General features: G+C 53.5%; 8 protein-coding genes across 8 annotated transcripts; 4 read left to right on the forward strand and 4 right to left on the reverse strand.

Annotated features, from left to right (window-relative positions):
• Positions 1-318: 318 nt before the first annotated feature.
• Positions 319-2,132, forward strand: CDEST_06102 (Putative glucose-methanol-choline oxidoreductase, FAD/NAD(P)-binding domain superfamily; the record flags this gene model as incomplete). The annotated part of the gene is made up of 3 exons (XM_062922261.1): positions 319-595; positions 655-1,819; positions 1,891-2,132. The coding sequence occupies 3 exons, from the start codon at positions 319-321 to the stop codon at positions 2,087-2,089; spliced, it is 1,641 nt and encodes a 546-aa protein (XP_062778312.1). The 3' UTR covers positions 2,090-2,132.
• A 294-nt stretch (positions 2,133-2,426) lies between these two features.
• CDEST_06103 (Putative protein kinase) lies at positions 2,427-4,068 on the forward strand (the record flags this gene model as incomplete). Its single annotated transcript, XM_062922262.1, has 3 exons — positions 2,427-2,790; positions 2,879-3,456; positions 3,545-4,068. The coding sequence occupies exons 1-3, from the start codon at positions 2,570-2,572 to the stop codon at positions 4,066-4,068; spliced, it is 1,323 nt and encodes a 440-aa protein (XP_062778313.1). The 5' UTR covers positions 2,427-2,569.
• Positions 4,069-4,263: 195 nt separating this feature from the next.
• Positions 4,264-5,232, reverse strand: CDEST_06104 (Putative aminoglycoside phosphotransferase, protein kinase-like domain superfamily; the record flags this gene model as incomplete). The annotated part of the gene is made up of 1 exon (XM_062922263.1): positions 4,264-5,232. One exon carries the CDS (start codon positions 5,230-5,232, stop codon positions 4,264-4,266), a length of 969 nt encoding a protein of 322 aa, XP_062778314.1.
• A 416-nt stretch (positions 5,233-5,648) lies between these two features.
• CDEST_06105 (Putative glycoside hydrolase, family 7, concanavalin A-like lectin/glucanase domain superfamily) lies at positions 5,649-7,200 on the reverse strand. The gene is made up of 2 exons (XM_062922264.1): positions 6,449-7,200; positions 5,649-6,388 (listed from the first exon to the last, which is right to left on the reverse strand). The coding sequence occupies exons 1-2, from the start codon at positions 7,052-7,054 to the stop codon at positions 5,738-5,740; spliced, it is 1,257 nt and encodes a 418-aa protein (XP_062778315.1). The 5' UTR covers positions 7,055-7,200; the 3' UTR covers positions 5,649-5,737.
• Positions 7,201-9,278: 2,078 nt separating this feature from the next.
• Positions 9,279-11,084, forward strand: CDEST_06106 (Putative heterokaryon incompatibility; the record flags this gene model as incomplete). The annotated part of the gene is made up of 1 exon (XM_062922265.1): positions 9,279-11,084. The coding sequence occupies one exon, from the start codon at positions 9,279-9,281 to the stop codon at positions 11,082-11,084; it is 1,806 nt and encodes a 601-aa protein (XP_062778316.1).
• A 142-nt stretch (positions 11,085-11,226) lies between these two features.
• CDEST_06107 (Putative mycotoxin biosynthesis protein UstYa) lies at positions 11,227-12,384 on the reverse strand (the record flags this gene model as incomplete). Its single annotated transcript, XM_062922266.1, has 6 exons — positions 11,227-11,267; positions 11,339-11,545; positions 11,611-11,698; positions 11,755-11,876; positions 11,951-12,079; positions 12,135-12,384. The coding sequence occupies 6 exons, from the start codon at positions 12,382-12,384 to the stop codon at positions 11,227-11,229; spliced, it is 837 nt and encodes a 278-aa protein (XP_062778317.1).
• A 1,241-nt stretch (positions 12,385-13,625) lies between these two features.
• CDEST_06108 (uncharacterized protein) lies at positions 13,626-13,944 on the forward strand (the record flags this gene model as incomplete). Its single annotated transcript, XM_062922267.1, has 2 exons — positions 13,626-13,692; positions 13,760-13,944. 2 exons carry the CDS (start codon positions 13,626-13,628, stop codon positions 13,942-13,944), a joined length of 252 nt encoding a protein of 83 aa, XP_062778318.1.
• Positions 13,945-14,707: 763 nt separating this feature from the next.
• Positions 14,708-16,207, reverse strand: CDEST_06109 (Putative alpha/Beta hydrolase). The gene is made up of 6 exons (XM_062922268.1): positions 16,063-16,207; positions 15,956-15,982; positions 15,775-15,893; positions 15,717-15,724; positions 15,221-15,633; positions 14,708-15,115 (listed from the first exon to the last, which is right to left on the reverse strand). Exons 1-6 carry the CDS (start codon positions 16,123-16,125, stop codon positions 14,861-14,863), a joined length of 885 nt encoding a protein of 294 aa, XP_062778319.1. The 5' UTR covers positions 16,126-16,207; the 3' UTR covers positions 14,708-14,860.
• Between the last annotated feature and the right edge of the window lie 579 nt (positions 16,208-16,786).

Consider the following 16,786-nt stretch of genomic DNA (forward strand, 5'->3'; position numbering starts at 1 on the left):
CTGGTGAGCTGTGCCGCCGCCTAATGGCAGATGATTGACTAGACTCGATGCACTTCGAGAGCCGAGATCCAGGGGTGGCTCGGGACGGTGGGAATGGCACCGAAAGTGAAGGGGGGGCATCTAGCATCCAGGTTTTTTTTTTTCCTAATCAAAAGAAATCGGCCCAGTAGGTTTAATTAAAGTCGCCATCTTCTGCCAACGTCTTCCCACCCTGTGTCCCTCATCAGCCGCTCTTTTTCCTGCACTCGGTTGTCCGTCAGTCGGCTTTCTCACTTGTCTTACTCTATCGCCCATCCAACCAGCCAATCCGACCTCATCATGACTCTTTGGGACTGTATTGTGGTAGGCGGCGGCATTGCAGGGTCAGTCGTCTCGAACCGATTGCTTGAGCAGGACCCAACCCTCAAAATCCTACTGGTTGAGGCTGGCACCAACACCCACGCCGTCGAAAACATTGAGTGGACCGACATGAACAATGCAATCGGCGGCGAGTACGATTGGGGCTTCTCGTCAGTGCCGCAGGTCCACCTCAACAACCGCGAGATCGCCTCGCCGGTGGGAAAGGGCCTGGGAGGCGGTACCATCATCAACGGAGGTGAGATCTATCGTTGGTGCGTGGGTCACGTCGATATCACGGAACTGACCTCAGTAAAGCTGCTTGGGTCCGTGGACACAAGGTCGACTATGACATCTGGGCCGAGAGGGTTAACGACACCCGATGGAGCTACGATGGCCAACTTCCTTACATGAAGAAGACCGAGACCCTCTTCGACAACTCTACGAACCCACTGTCCCACGGACACACGGGCCCCGTCAAGATTCAATCCCCGGGCTCCACGAATCGCGTTTTCCCTCTCCGAGAGCCATTGCTAGAGTCCTGGAGAGAGATCGGCATCGACACACTCCCCCAGCTCGACAACAACGCCGGGAACAACCTCGGTGTTGCCGACCTCCAAGAGAGCAGAGACAAAGGCAAGCGCCAGCTGTCTTCTCTGATTTACTCGCTCGAGGGCATTACTGTTCTGACTGACAGTCTGGTCGCCAAGGTGTTAGTAGAGAAGTCCCCCTTGGGGCATCTAGTGTCCAGAGGAATCCAGCTTGACAACGGCACCAAGATCTTCGGGCGCGAGACTATTCTTTCTGCTGGTGCGTACCGTACACCCCAGATCTTGATACTCTCCGGTATAGGTCCGGCCGATACCCTGAAGAAGTTCGACATTCCCGTCATCCTGGATCAGCCGGCCGTCGGGCAGAACTTCCACGACCATGTGCTCATCCCTACGGTCTGGCAACTCAAGAACGCCTCCGCGGGCTACACCAAAGAATCGGGCGATCCCGTCTTCAGCGAGTCACAGTACAACCTCGGAGCCTTCATAGACTTCATGACCATCACCTCTCTGCCGAAGGAAGGTCTATTTAATGCCATCGCCGAGGACGAGGGCTCGGTGCCCGATGCAGCCACACATCCGTTGCTGAAGCAAGACCGCGCCCACTCCTCCCATTTGCTTCAGTACTCTGGAGTCTCTGCAGATGGTTCGGCAGTTCTCATGATTTCTGTCGTCTTCATCAACTCTGCCCGGGGCTCCGTCACCATCCGGTCCGCCGACATCAAAGACGCGCCGCTCATCAACCCCAACTTCCTGGCCACAAGCGTAGACCGCTACGCTGCTCGGGAGACCATCCGACGAAATATCAGACTACTGACGTCCAGCGACACCGTTCTTGGACGGGAAATCGTGGCTGGCGAACTTGCCGCCAACCCGTTGACTACGGAATCAACGGATGAAGAAATCGACGCCCGAGTGCGGGAGATGGCCGGGTAAGTGCTTTCAACGAGGCTTCTGAATTTTGTATTCAATTTCGACACTATTGCTGACTCTTCCCCGCCAGAGGATGTTATCATCCCGCAGGTACGGCCTCCATGGGAACGGTGGTGGACACCGACTTGCGCGTCAACGGAGTATCGGGCCTCCGCATCGTGGATACTTCTGTGTTCCCTGTATCGATCTCGGGCAATCTCCAAGTGGCTGTGTATGCTTTGGCAGAACAAGCCGCTGAGATTATCAAGTCAACCATGAAGAAATGTTGATTTGAAAAGCGGACAGCGTGTATACCCAGCTTCAAACGTTCCCTGATAGAATTGAGCCACTGTGCCATATATCATGCTTTCGTTTTTTTTAAAAATCACCCAAAAACTTCATTGCTCAAGACACTTGCAGTAATTATGCCTTCACAAAACACTTCCTGAACCATTGTGCCATCCACTGATTCATCACCATCCGCGTCGAGTTTGTTTAGTTGAGCCGCGCGGTTGGCCGGCCAATGAGATCCCTGTTTCTCAGACAGAGTCGATGGGCACGCAAACTCGCAGACATGCCTCTCCGTAGTGCCACCAATAATACTCGCCCTCGTTAAGAGCCCCTGGATCCGCCCATGATTGCTCAACGCTCACAAAACCATCTGCCTGTCCTGGTTGAGGACATTCGATCCAGCACCACAAATCCTGTCTCGCTGACCCCCAAATACATGGTTTTGACCGGCAAGTAGACACAAAATATTTGTCGCAGGCATGAGCGTCTCTTACCCTCATACACCGCCATCGAAAGTCCCGACAGTTGATGAGCAAAGATTCAAAGCGGTCACCTCACCCTGCGAGTGGGTGGAGGACTACCGTCCTGGTGGCTATCATCCTATCCACCTCGGCGATGTCCTCAGAGATGGCCAGTACAGCATCATGAGAAAACTTGGAGAGGGATCCTACTCGACGGTTTGGCTTGCTCGTGACTTGCGGTAAGTTTATTTGCTGCATCAGCTGCCTCCAATGGCGTCGTGCAATAAAGATCCACCGATTATCTTACAGCTTCTCACTCTATCCAAGCAAAAATCGATACGTCGCCTTGAAAATTCTTGTGTCGGAAATGTCGGCCTCGACAACTGAGCTGCGAATTCTACGTCACATCGCTGAAACTGCCCCAGGCGCCGCCCCTCAACACATCGTCCAACTGCTAGATGATTTCCAGCTCTCTGGACCCAATGGCACTCACAAGGTTCTAGTCTTGGAGCCTATGGGTGCGAGTGTGGACAGCATGGTTGAGCAACTACCTCAGTTCAATCCTCGTATATGGGGCATGAAGGTCCGCTACCCACCTCACATGGCAAGGAGCATTCTCAAACAGTCCCTGCAAGCGCTGGAATTCCTCCACGGGGTTGGCGTCTCGCACGGAGACTTTCAGCCAGGAAACCTCCTGTTCTCCGTCAGGGACATCGAGTCCACGCCTGAGGAAGTGCTTCGACAGGCTAAAGATGTGCAAGCCGGCTCGATCTCACCTCTTGTTGAAAGACTCGACGGTAAACAAGACAGATGGGCTCCTCGGTACCTTTGCGTCGCGCAGCCTCTGGAAGAGTTCACCCACTATACACAAGGCTTCACAATTAAGCTCTCAGACATGGGCGGCGGTCAGTACACTCTCTTACAAATTCCTATCCCTTCATTTGATCTTCGTCGTATGAGAGCTGCTGGAACTAACCACTACCTACGGATTAGCATTCTTCTTCACGGACCCGCCAATCAAACCGGTTACTCCCGTCGGCTTGCGGGCTCCCGAGTTGATTCTGACCAAAACTGTCGACCGGACTCTTGACATCTGGAGTTTTGGCTGCCTCATATTCGAGCTTATGACCGGACAACCCCTCTTCTGCATACCGGGACCTGACTTTGAAGACGATGAACATCTTCTCTCGCTCACAGCCGTTCTCGGTGCCCTACCCGAAAACCTATTCCAGCATTGGAAGACAGCCTCGCTCTACTTCACGCCCGACCGTAAGCTCTTCAATTGCCAGCTTGGAGGGGTCGGGGATGGAGAAGAGCCACTCATGCTGGAGCAGACATCCATGGAGGAGCTCTTTGACCAGGCTGACCCGGACATAAGTGAGGAAGAGGCCTGTGCCGTGAAGGAGCTCATTCGCAGAATCTTGCGGTACAACCCTGCAGAGCGACCCTCACCGGCGGAGCTCCTGCGTGATCCCTGGTTTTCCAAGATTGACGTTGAGACTGGCCTGCTTCTTTGAACCCAGGGCCTGGTGTAGAAATGCATTACATTTGTACTTTCCGGACCATTGCAATGCTTGGTTGATGATTTGATTTGGGCAATCATGTTTGAACATCTTTGGATGAATAGCTGTCAACTGATCACGCTCACCATCTCATTTGATAGAGACTCTACCAGGCTTCGGTGATACTAAAGTGACATTCAACTACCTCCGTCATCGCCCTGCCTGGAGCGTCTCGGCAAGGCGCCGAAAGTCTCCTGCCGTGATGACATCAACCCACTGAGATATGCGTTTCAAATAGAATCCGCTCCTGCAGCGATGAACAGCTTCGTGAAAGTCCCTCTTCAACTCGCCGTCCTCGACCTTCGTCGCCCAGTCAGGACGTAGCTGTTGCATGCGTGCCGCGTAGACCTTCCTCAGCTGCGTCTGTTCGAATTCCATCAAGTGGATCCAGTACAACTCATCTTTCCCCTCGTTGTCCAGCTCCTCGTCGCGATCGCCGCCGGAGAACATGTCGTCCTGTCCCACACTCTCGTCTCCGTATCCGTCGCGATCGGGTCTCTCGTTCCTTCGCGCCCCGCTCAGGAACTTGGGCATCTGGGTGACGGCCCACGAAGGCATCGTAGAGACGCACTCCCAATCCAGCAAGGCAGTGATTTTCCCTTGGTCATCTACCAAGATGTTTTGTAGCGACAGGTCGTCATGCCACAAAAAGCTTCGTTCGGGGGGGTGCTGGATGCTGGGGAAGATCCGGGGCAGCAGGGCGAGAAGCTTCTGTGCGACTTCCACAGCCTCCGCTGCGTCTTCCTCGTCCTCTTCATCTTCCGCTTCCCGAAGAGCTGCCTTGCTGTCGAGAATAATGATGTTCAAAAAGGAGCTCAACCAGTCATGGCTGGAATGAAACGGGCCTCGTGGAATATCGTAGTCGTAATGGTCGCCCCAAAAGTAGACAAGAGATACCATTTTGGATGGCGTCACAGGGAGCTCTGAATCTCGCTGCTCTATGTGCTGACCCTGTTCGTCGGTTTTGTTGGTTCGAAGGGTCCCGATGCTTTGGAATCCGCCCTGTTGCATGCGAATCTGGGTCTGATATTCGGCAACCTCCTCGACAAAGGTCGTTTTCTGGGCCATCGACATGCCTCGCCATCGTTTGTACGCCGAAACACCGGGCATAAATTTCATCAGAATCCACTAGAAGCCGATCTCGTTGTTATTGAAGTCGTCAAAGGCGAAGACGTGAGGGACAGGAGCGCTGGTCCAGCATCGAAGCCAGCGTAGGGTCGCTACCTCGCCACGGATTTTGTCGCCAGGATCTACCGGGAGAGACACGCGCATGATGAATTTGGCGTCATCTCTCTGTACGAGATACAGCTTGTTGAAAGCACCCGCTGCGTAGAATGAGACCTCGCAGTTGGCGCCATCGCCAATTCCCAGCTGTCGGCAGCAGACCTTCTCGATCGCTGCCAGTGATGGCTCTCTTGTCCAACGGGGCTCTAGGTCGAACCAACGGGTGGCTGCGCATTCTCAACCTGGCCGCCAACTGCAGGAGAGAAAATGACTTCAACAACGTCACAGAAAACGGTTGGAGACGTGAGAACACGACTTTTCACATCTCTACGTTTTGGGGTAACTCGATGGACTGATGGGGTAAAATTATACGTCGAAGAGGCTGTGTAACCCCATTTAACTAAAGCTTCAGGCTCAAGGTCGAGTTAAGCTCCCCAAAGCGAATGTTGCTAAACGTCACCTCAGGGTTCGACTGGATCTGCGTGACCACCGACGGGTTACCCTCGGTCGCGTTGCAAGGCCCGTTGTTGCCCTGGTCGAGCCACTCCATGAAGGTCGACTTGTCCCACCACAGGCTCATGGCCAAGACCATGCCGCGGGTCATGGCATCCCCCATGCCCTCCATACCACCGAGGCGCGCAAAGTCCGAGGCGCCGGTGGCCTGGCAGTACTCGTCGTTCATGAAGTTGATCTTCGGAGGGCCCTCGATGTTGACGACGTTGTTCTGGATGACCTTGCCGTCCTGGATGTACATGCGGCGGAGCTCCTTCAGCTTGCCGTTCTGGGAGGGGAACTGGGTGACGACGGTGAACTTGCGGGTCGTGTCGACCTCGAAGTCGGCGCCACGGCCGTAGTAGTCGGTGGCGTTCACGCGGTTCGGGTTCCACGCGCAGCCGGACTTGTCGCAGACGCCGGCCTTCTCGCACTCCTCGCCGGTGCACTTGTAGAGCTCCGGCTGGCTGCAAGGGTGGGGCGCGATGTGCGTCGCCCGGGAATTGGCCTCCCAAATGTCGAGTTCGTTGCAGCAAGAGCCTTTCTCTTCAAAGTTGGCCTGAAAAAGTGGTGTCAATAACCCTAGGTACGTGAGTGTCTGGCACGGTGCAAAACCTACAACTCCATTGATGAACGACGTCTTGAAACACTGAGCATCGCAGTAGCCGCTGCCCCAGGCCGGGCCAAGCTTGTTGAGAGTGCTGGTGTTCCTGCCGCCGTCAGGCAGCATCTCGGACAGGTAGAGTGCGCTGTTCATGCCGCAGGGCAGCTTGACCATGTCAACATCGAAGGTGAACTCGGAGCCGGTCAGGTGGATCATCTCGTATCGCTGCTTGTTCTCCTCCAGGAGGTAAACGCGCGGTGTAACCTCGGCGCCATTGTCGTTGAACATGGTCAAACGGAGGTCAGCGCCGCTGGTGGTCACACCGTTGGCGCTGTAGTCAGGGATTCCCTCAATGTGGCAGTTCTTTGCACATTCTTCGGGAGTGGTACACGCCGTGGAGTTGGGCGGGCTGTTGCCGGTAAAGCAGCTCACGCCGCTGGACGTCTTGATGGCATGCTGGCTCGAGTCGACGACGATGTAGTTCGTCTTCTTCTGGCACCCGTCCTTGACTGTGCACCTGAAGGTGTCGATCTTGGGGTGGTTGTCTGTAGAATTGCCAGGCGCCTGGCCCGAGACAAGACTAGCAAGGAGAAGAGAAGCGGAAAGAAGGGAAAGAGCCATTTTTTTTTCTCTTTTTTCTTTTGGCAAAGATTGCAGATGCTGAGTTGGTCAACAAAGTGCAAAGAAGGTGAAGTGAATGAATGACTGGAAGCGAAGAGAAACGAAATCTGTGCCGAGAACAGAGAGAAACGTCTGATGCTTGGCGGCATCAAAGCCAAGCTATATAGATTCTTGATGGACGGGATGGCAGTCCCATGCTAAGACGAATACGCTTCCCATCGTCAAACTGTTTCAACCATCACTTTGGGTTGGGCTCCCCCCCCCACCCCATCAAGTGTTGTCTTGGGCCCATGACAAGCTTTTCGGCTCATTGGCGGATTGCTTCAGGGGTAAGGGGGGATCTTGAACAGCTGCAAGGGGCCCTTCGCAATCTAATGTCTTTACCAGACGCGGCTCAAGTATGACGAATGCGGGTTGAAACTTTGGAAGAAAAGGGCGGATTGGCCGGCTTCGAAAGATAGAATGATTCAGGAGAAAACGTTGGTTCTTTGGGGTCCTGATGCCAAATCGCTGCCAGGGAATACCCTTCTGTTTTCCCGGTAAGCTAGCTGTATTGAGCCAGCCCCTTTGCGGACAGCTCCCCCAAAAATGTGTTTATGATCCACAGGTTTAGAGTTCTCTCCTGTAACACAGATATAAGCTCGGAAACTTTATCATCAACGGATGGGGTCCTGTGCTGCTCCAGCGCAATTCGATCCACGAATCATGCCAAAGCTGTCGACCACCAAACAAAGTGTCCTTCAGTGGATTTCCTCCAATATCCGTCTCATGTTACAAGATGAGGGATGCCAGAGAAGAGATTGCTATGTTACAACGTTTCCTTCAGAGTACTTGTACGTTTGGTGACGAGCACGTTTATGTTCGGATGAGGCGGCCTCTGAAGTTTTCTTTGCAACCAAGCAGCTCTATTAACACCGTGTGGAACCTGCTATGGACCTGAGGAATTTATGGCGCATCGTAGGACGATGAAGTTCGTCTTCACTGCAATGAGCCTTGATCTGCATCTCCCTATTCCTGGCCTCCTTATCATTATGAATCTGGAACTTCGTTTCTCATACTCCACCTGCTGTGAGATTAACCATCTTGTTGCGAATGCAAGAACTCATTGGGCAGCGGTGGACATGGGTACAAATGACAGCCAACTTTGCTAGAGATGAACGCAGTTGGGCACCCCTGTCGCCTGCCTAAGTCCCCGGACTTCCCGGTCTTTTTGTCGGAATCCGTTATCCGAACTCACGGGATTGAGTCGTGGGACTTATAGGCCGCGTTTCGTTTTAAGTAACTGCAATTAAATGGGCACCGACTGATTCATTGCCCTTTCTCTATGCACTATACCCCTGAATCTAATGTTGGATATAGCTGCATGCTGGCTTCGCATGTCCAAGTACTGTCTGCGTCTAAACTCGTGCCCACTAAAACTACTGTAATCGACCGATCGATAGCTGACTATACTGTCTATTCGCAACACTCAGCTTTGGCAATCTCAAAAGGTCAACGTAGTTACAGTCTAAACCATCATTAGGACTCATCCTATATCGCCATTAAACAAAAAAGTTACATCGTTCGATTGTGACAGTGTGTATTAGCGGGGGTTTCTAGCTTCTTGGCTGCTTTGTTATAGATCCATTTAGCATCAGTGATCTCAACACCGCCTTTCTGACTTGAGGTCGACGGTTCATGGCCACGGCCAAATTTGGCATTTATGGAAGCGCAATGAACCTGTATAGCCGATTTCCCCGCTTCTTTGCCATGCGTAAGGCAGCTTCACCGTGTCGTACATGAGCACATGAAGTCAATTATTACATTTCAGAAATCGATTGGGGCTTTTGGCTGCATGATGACCACGACTGCCACATTCTCTGCAGTCTCGGGATCGTGAATGGAAATCTGAGCGGGGTAAACGAGGGCGTGGGGTGTGTCTGCCTAGCAGCCAGTATTTCTTATAACGGTCTGGCGTGATGCAGGTGTACTTCTGCGACCCATACCTCGACTTTACAGTCTCCTGCTGAGCAAATAGAAACACGAGGCTTACTAGTGGTAATCCGACCGTGATCCGGTTTCTCGACCTCTTCTTCTACTTCCCTCCTCGCTCCGCTCAATACCACTTGCGTGCCAAGCAAACATCTCTGGGAACATCTCGCTCGTCTTTTATTATTGGTATACCAGTCTTCCAAGGCGTAGATCTCCTCACTCTCTCACTCTCTGAGCCGCCCCTACACCGACCATGGAGAGTTCCCAGTTTCGAACGACGTATCAATACACACCATTGCTTACAGAAAATCACATACGCCTCCTGAAGATTTCAAGACACAATAGCGAGAGTGGTACCCGTCAGGTTGCGTATAAACTTGTCGAAGCAAATCTCTCATCCACGTACCCGGAGTTCGAAGCTATATCTTATACATGGGGCAACCCGGCTCGAGTCTCGTCTCTTCCCGTCGAAGGAAGCCCCGGCACCATCGGCCTCACAGAACACCTTACGCAGGCATTGCCTCATCTAGAGAAGCACTGCACCACTAGTCATCTCTGGATCGACCAGATATGTATCAATCAAAGCAGCAAAGAAGACAAGGCGCACCAGATTGGGAGGATGGCCCAAATATACAGTGCCGCGAAAAGGGTCGTCGTATGGCTCGGACCCGACGACGAACACAGCCGGCTTTGCAAACAATGGCTGAACGAGGTGGACAAGATGTTACGAAGACTGCCAAACTCCCACGTCATGTTGCGGGATTCGCCCACTTTCAACTCAGACATCAGACTAACCATCGTCCGCAGTACGTTCGGCAAGCAAGAGTCGGATGCTATCTATGTTCCCGCCATCCGTCAGTGGTGGTTGCGACCCTGGTTCAGGAGAGGATGGGTTGTCCAGGAACTCTTACGTGCGGCGGATGTCCTATTCGTCACCGGAGATGTGGGCTACTCCTTGCAAGACCTCGCCGAGCTGCAGACTATCCCTCCGGAGAAACCCCTCAGCTATACCGGTGATGTAAACATTGCCTACGACATCCTCCTGAATCTCAAGGCTGCCCCGTATGAAGAAGAACAGCCTCTCCGTTTCCTACGTATCATGACCCAGGTGGCCGAGGAGTTCGCCACGTCTGAGCTGGCCGACAACCTGTACGCGTTCCTCGGCATGATCGATGGCTCCGATTTTACGCCAAACTACGACCTGTCAATCAAGCAGAACTTCACCGCCTTCGCCGTGTCTCTGGCCCGCAGCTTTGGCTCGTTGGACTTTCTGTCTCTGTGGTCGGCCAACCTCGACCTACTGCTGCCCAACACGCCAGAGGAGCTGAAGAACTTTCCCTCTTGGGTCCCTTCGTACTCCGGGACGCCCCTTTCGGCACCCTTCAGACTCGCGGCCGGCGGCGCGCGGACATTCCGCAACACCGTCACCTGGAATGCGGCCAACGGGAGGCGACACATACACAACCAGCCCGAAGACGCCGTCACCACCGGCCGCCTCCGGGCCCGCGGCAAAGTCATCGACTACATCGACGTCATCAGCGCGACGAGAATCGCACGCTGCTGGGACACGGAAGAAGCCTATCTTGACTCGCTCGTGAAGCAGATACGCAACGATCTCCCCGACTCGCCGTTTAAGGATTGGACTCTGCTTTCCCTCGTGGAGTTCCTCAACACGGCATCGGCCAACGGAAATACGCCTCGAGAAACACCCGAAGAAGTCTTGGGCCTGATACCGAAAGAGTGGGGGAATGAGCTCTTCAATCGGAATGGGTACAACGAGAGCCTCGCGGCGTGCTTGGCTATGGCCAAGGGGAGGAAAATCGTCATGACGGAACGAGGGAGAATGGGGATGGTGCCGTGGATTGGAAGCAAAGGAAGAAACGGAGAGGAGAAGGGCAGTGTGATTGTGGCGTTGCATGGGTGTTGCGTTCCTATCGTCTTGGAACCTGTTGGTGGTGATGAGTACAAAGTGTTAGGGGACTGTTATATCAAGGGTGTGATGCATGGCGAAGCGGTGGTCTGGGAAGACGAGGATGCTGATACTTTTATTCTCATCTAACCTGTTTGGATACGTGGTAAGGCTGGAACAAGTTGTTGGCTGATACTACTCCTCATTGTCCGTACTCCAGTGGACTACATGTCACTGTTCTCTACACATCTAGTCCGGCCCACCACAATAAGCTTCCCCACAAGAAACATGGCTAGGAGGCTTCAACAAGTTGGCGGTCACGGAAAACGGGTCCTGATGCCATGTTAGTACAGAGGCATACTCTATAGCTAGTGTCAGATGAAGGGAAACACCAGGGTCCATACCAAAAGTTGGGTGCACTAGGACGCCATCGGCCAGGGCATCGAAGGTCTTGGGAACCACCCACTCCATGAGCCTCTCCCAGTTGACGCATTCATGTGGGCTGGTCAAGTTCCCGATGGGTCGAAGACCAGTTGAGTTCCACTTCATCGTTAATAGTGTCGTGTCGGCTTGACACATGACTGCTTCTCGAAGCATATGGAGACAATGGTCTGTAGCACCATGTCAGGATATAGTCCCCAAGACAAAAATAAAATTGCTTGCCGAGCTTTCTTACCGTTGTGCTCGTCGAACTTCTCCTTCTCGTGACTTGTCATCTTGGTAAGGTTGTAATACTCGGGGTGGAGTGCGTGGTACAGATTTTTCTTCGAAGTCAGTCAGCTTGCGATTTATCGTGACAGGTAGATGAGGGTCGGCATACGAGACAATGCAAGTGATGGAACACCATGATGGAACCGAAGAAACCACCGCCGGGCAGCTCAATCCCCTCGTCCACTCGACCGATTTCTTGCATTGCATCCCGTGGAACGCGGATGTTCTGATCTGTAAATCACACACATTTTAGCTTCCCAAATACTGCATCAAGTCACCATTGGGAAATTCGAGTGAGAACTTACATCCCAAAATTTCGTGCCAATTCCTGTCCACCTCCGCGTTCGGCGTGGTGAAGTAAGTGGCATGATGATCTGGGCGCTCGAACTGATCGAAGACACGAAATTCGTACTCAATGAAGTCATCGTTGATAGCTACAGGTGCGGTTAGGGAAAAGACCGTACGACGTAATGGCCGGTAGGGACTCACATTTCATGAGCCTGGTGCTCTGTAAATGGCCAGTCTTCGAGAAGTTCAGAGTCATCCGGACCAGAGCTGCGGAATACATCATGACAAGAGCCAGACCGCAGGCTGCTGTAAGTATGACAGAAGTTGCTCTGGATCTCTTCTGGGGAGGATTCTCCTGCATCAGGGTCGCCTCCTCGTTGTCGCACCCATCGCTGTAATCATCGCTGAGGGGGACCGACTTGTACCTCCCGCTTTCGTTGGCACTCAGCATATTGGGTTCTTGAGAGTGCTCTGATGGGGGGCAAAGATGGATTGGAATGGAATGGATCTGAGTGGAGTGAGAAAGAAGCCGTGAGTGTTCGGGGAACCAGTTTGAGGCTTGCAGACCTGGCATCAAGATATCAGAACGAAATGAGGTCAAAGTTTGTCGTTCAACTACCATTGACCTGCAGATGTCTGTTGGAGGGCTATCTGGCTATCAACTCTCAGCCCAAACTTGCCTTTCCCCGCTTGAAAATACCTCATTAATGCCGCTTTGCTCTGGAAAGAACGTCTAGATCGACGAAGGGCGTCGGCTGAGCCTGTTGACATGGCATGAGAAAAGACTCTTGGCATTGGGTCTATTGAGAACTTGCACCAGTATGCAACGAGTTGCAGGCCGCTTCGAGACGCCCGCTGGACTTGAAATGTTAATAGATCCGGAGGCAAACATCAGACAAAGATTGTTTGTCTGGCAAACACTGTAGAGCGGTTGTTTAGCCTGGTTGATACGCCAAAACTGACCCAACGAAGTCCTGCAATGCGGGTTAGGCTGCTTCATCACCAACGACTGGGGCTTCAGTCGCGTTCTCGGGACGCACATAGCCAGACAATTGAACGGTCATTTGGATGGCCGCATGCGTCTTGCCTTTGAGCCCAAGGCCTAGACTGGCGGAGAAGACCTTCACAGTGAGGCAAACATTCTGAGCATATGCACAAGTCGTCCTATAGGCGGTTGATTGGCCGGAGAGGCAACAGGGAGTGGCGGGAAAGGGGTTCATGAGTTGTGACAGGTGGCTTAAGACGGCCCGTTGGACGGGATTAGGCATAGATACCCGATGCACCGTGAGCTCAAAGAGGCAGGAGATGTACGAAGACATGATTCAGAATCGAAATTCAATGGAAGAGCACTGCCAGCAGGGTGAGACTCAACCAAGTGGCAGAAACCTCATTGCAAACACCGAACTCTGCTCACAGGCGGAAGTGTACTCATCACCGTCTCAGGCTCAGACGAACAGCATCAAATCTTTGAAGCGGTTAGGCCACAAGGGGCCGGTAAATCGATTGGAGACAAGTTGTAGACAGTACATCGAGAAAATGAGCAAGGCGTAGGTATATAACATTCAAGCCCTTCTCGTCTATTCCACTTGAGTAAAGAAACTCATCCACTTCGCATTCTTGAGGCGTCATCACTTCGGTCCTGCACGTCACTTAGTCTTCTACATCTCATCACGATCGATACAGACCCGCAAAATGAAGTTGCCCAACATCGTCCTTGTCTCGGGCTTCTTGCTCTCTGCCAGTGCAAGCCCCATCCCAAGTAAGAACAGCGCAGCAAATGAAACCCTCAGTTTTTTGAGCCCACCTGTGTCTGACACCCTTTACAGGCCGCCACGACGCCGCGGATGCCGACCTGGCTTACAACATGCCTTCTGCCGCTGCCCGCAGCGAGGTGGACGCTGATATGGCTTACAACAAACCTTCCGCCATTGCCCGAGCGGATGTAGACGCCGATCTGGCCTACAACAAGCCTTCTGCCATTGCCCGGGATGAGGTCGCCGCCCTGGCTTAAAACGGCCAATGGAGGATCAGCTGGCTGAGATCACGAGAGTTGCATTAGCTGTTCACGAGTTATGTGTCAGGTCTGTTCTCACATGCGGAATCATCGAACCAGGTGCGGGTTATGGGGATATTGCTTCAATGCTGGGAGGGGGCTGTCAAATGTTCCAAATTCAGCATTCGTCAATCCAAAACATCGCAATTCCTGCATTGATGTATTCGCGGTCCTTGGTCACTGCAAGTGGTGCTCTTTAATGGGAGTTATCTTAGTCCTTACGACGCATACTGATGAAAGCCCGGCTTTGCTGTCCTCGAACGTCTCGATCATGGCCAAGACAAGTCGTGCATGCATGTGTTGTGGGTAAGACAGGAGGAGTCTTACTGTTGTGGGACATTCCCATAAAAGATCATGTCAAATATCAACCGAACCCAAAACACGGCATCTAGCCGTGAGGATAGATGGTACGGTGTCACAACCAGTCTGCGCTGAAGAATGCTTCGGTCTCTTTTCTTTTTGTGTCTGCAACACTCATCAACTTTGCTCCCTTTTCAACTCTCTTAAGCTTCTTGCACGCCGCATTATACGAAGACTATGAAACTCTTCTTATGCCTGAGACGTTACTTTAGGTAGGCCGTTCAGTCTATGAAGATGTGCGATACTCAAACCAACTATTCGCTACCTGAGAAACTACGAAGCGGCCTGTTCACCTGGGGTACTGTCTACTGTATTCTCTGAAAAGAGATTTTCACAGAACGGAGGGAATATGATTACGTGTGTTGGTATGATGTTGTTATGTTATGCCCCCTTCTCATGTCTAAATACTCTTCAACCCGTCAGACACCCACACGCACATGTACGCATTAAGTTTACGTAGCTCCATCTCGATTGTTTCCTCCTTCCAAATCGCCGGTGCCACGCGGGTCGAACATCACTGGATAGGGGTAACCTTGATGCCGTCCAGGTCCTTGAAGACCACATTTAGGACCCCGGCCGTCTTCGCCCCGTCGCCCGTAAACCATGCCTTTGCCGACTCATCGCCGCGCAGGACCCATTCTAGGATCTTGGTTCCGACGACGGCGGGGATCCCGCCGTTGGGCGCGTCGAATGCGGCGCTGTGGCCCAGCTCGTGGTTCCCCTTCCAGGCGGGGGTGCCCGCCGGGATGACCGAGTAGTCCCTCTCGCCCTGTGTATTTCGAGTCCGTTAGCTAAAGAAACGCCCCCGGGGAGGGAAGAGAGAAGGAGAGAGAGGGGGGAGAAGGTGGAGGGGATAATCCAAAGAGGCACGAACATTATCATACGCCACGTCGGAGGGTCCGCCCAGAGTATAGAAGATGGGCTTCTTCGCCGCGCCCGCGACGGCCCGGCTCGCGGCCTCGTCCAGCTGGCCGCTGTTGAAGATGCCCAGGTGGCTCACGCGCGAGTCGTTCAGGCCCGCGGCGTAGGCCTCGAGGCCGCCGCAGCTCTGGCCCCAGGCGCCGATGCGCGAGGCGTCGACGTGCTTCCAGGCGCCCTTGCCCGCGTTGGCGTGGACCCAGTCGACGGCGGCCGTCAGGGCGCCCGGGTTCTGGCCGGACGCCGGCGTCGAGGAGCCGTTCGGCCGCTTGACGTACGTCTCCGGGTCGACGTAGGTCGGCCCCGTGGCGATCGCCAGGGCGCCGTGGGAGGCCACCTCGCCGAGGAAGCCGCGGAAGGTCATGCCGACTGCTGCCAGTTAGCTTACTTGGGCAAGAAAAAGAAAAGAAAACCAGAGTCTTCTCATTCACGAGAGTCTCTTTCCGAACAACCGAACGTACTGGACAGCGTTAGCGCAAATTAGCATGAGACACCGGGGACGAGACGCACCAAGGTTTGCAGCCGCCGTTGCCCCAGACAATCACCGGAAGCTTGAGGTCGGAGCCGACGGCAGACTGCAGCGGCTGGTAGAAGGTGTGGTTGACGAGCGACTCGACCTCAAAAGAGTACTTGGAAGATCCGGTCAGCAAACATGGCAACCCAATCATTCAGGGCACGCGCGGTCTCGTACCGACTTGTAAGGACCGCTGCCGCCATACTGCCAGGCGCACGCGTTAGCATGTGAACTATCATAGACGTTTCCACGGGAGTGAAAAGGGAGGAGGGGTTTTGACGAACGGTTGGGCCGTGGTCCGTGGCAATCACAGCGGTGACGAGCGCGAAGGCGGCGAGAGCTTTCATATTCACTGTTATGCTTGATTCTTACTGAAGTGCTTCTTGAAGTCGTCGCAACACCCTCGCGCCAGTTCACCGATTCGTCTCGCCGCGCCGGCGCATGCCATATATACCACGACTCATGACCAGGGGCGGTTATATGTATATCCCAAACTCTCGTACGCCGTGGGAGGAATCATAAACAAAGGACGGAGGCCCGTGACTCGCGCCTTGGGGGGAAACAAGAAGTTTGGTAGTATCGATCGGCCGCAATGCCCACCCGCGGCAGATGGCGTCGGTAAACTAACTCTGCGGAGTGTTTCTCGTGTTTACCGACAGCCCCCCTGACCTCTCGTCAAGGAATATCCATGTGGGTGTGGAGCGGGGAAACCAACTGCCCGAGAACAGTCTGCCATGTATCGAAACAGGTTCCCGCGATCGTACTGCTGCTCTTGACCCCAGGAATACACCCGTCTCCTACACTGGTGCATGTGCCCTATGATGGCATTGTCAGGTCGAAGCCCAGCCCAAGCTCGCTTGCTGTTGAACTCTCCCTCGGTTCACAACACTTTTGAAGGTGTGATGATAAGCTATGAACAACAGCCCGTGGGGAATGTCAGCTATGAGCCGCGCACCCAGTCCGGTCCATCATTACCACGGTTGCCACGAAGACAATCGCCAAGTCGGG

This window comes from Colletotrichum destructivum, chromosome 4, assembly GCF_034447905.1.
Source record: "Colletotrichum destructivum chromosome 4, complete sequence".
Lineage (NCBI taxonomy): Eukaryota > Fungi > Ascomycota > Sordariomycetes > Glomerellales > Glomerellaceae > Colletotrichum > Colletotrichum destructivum.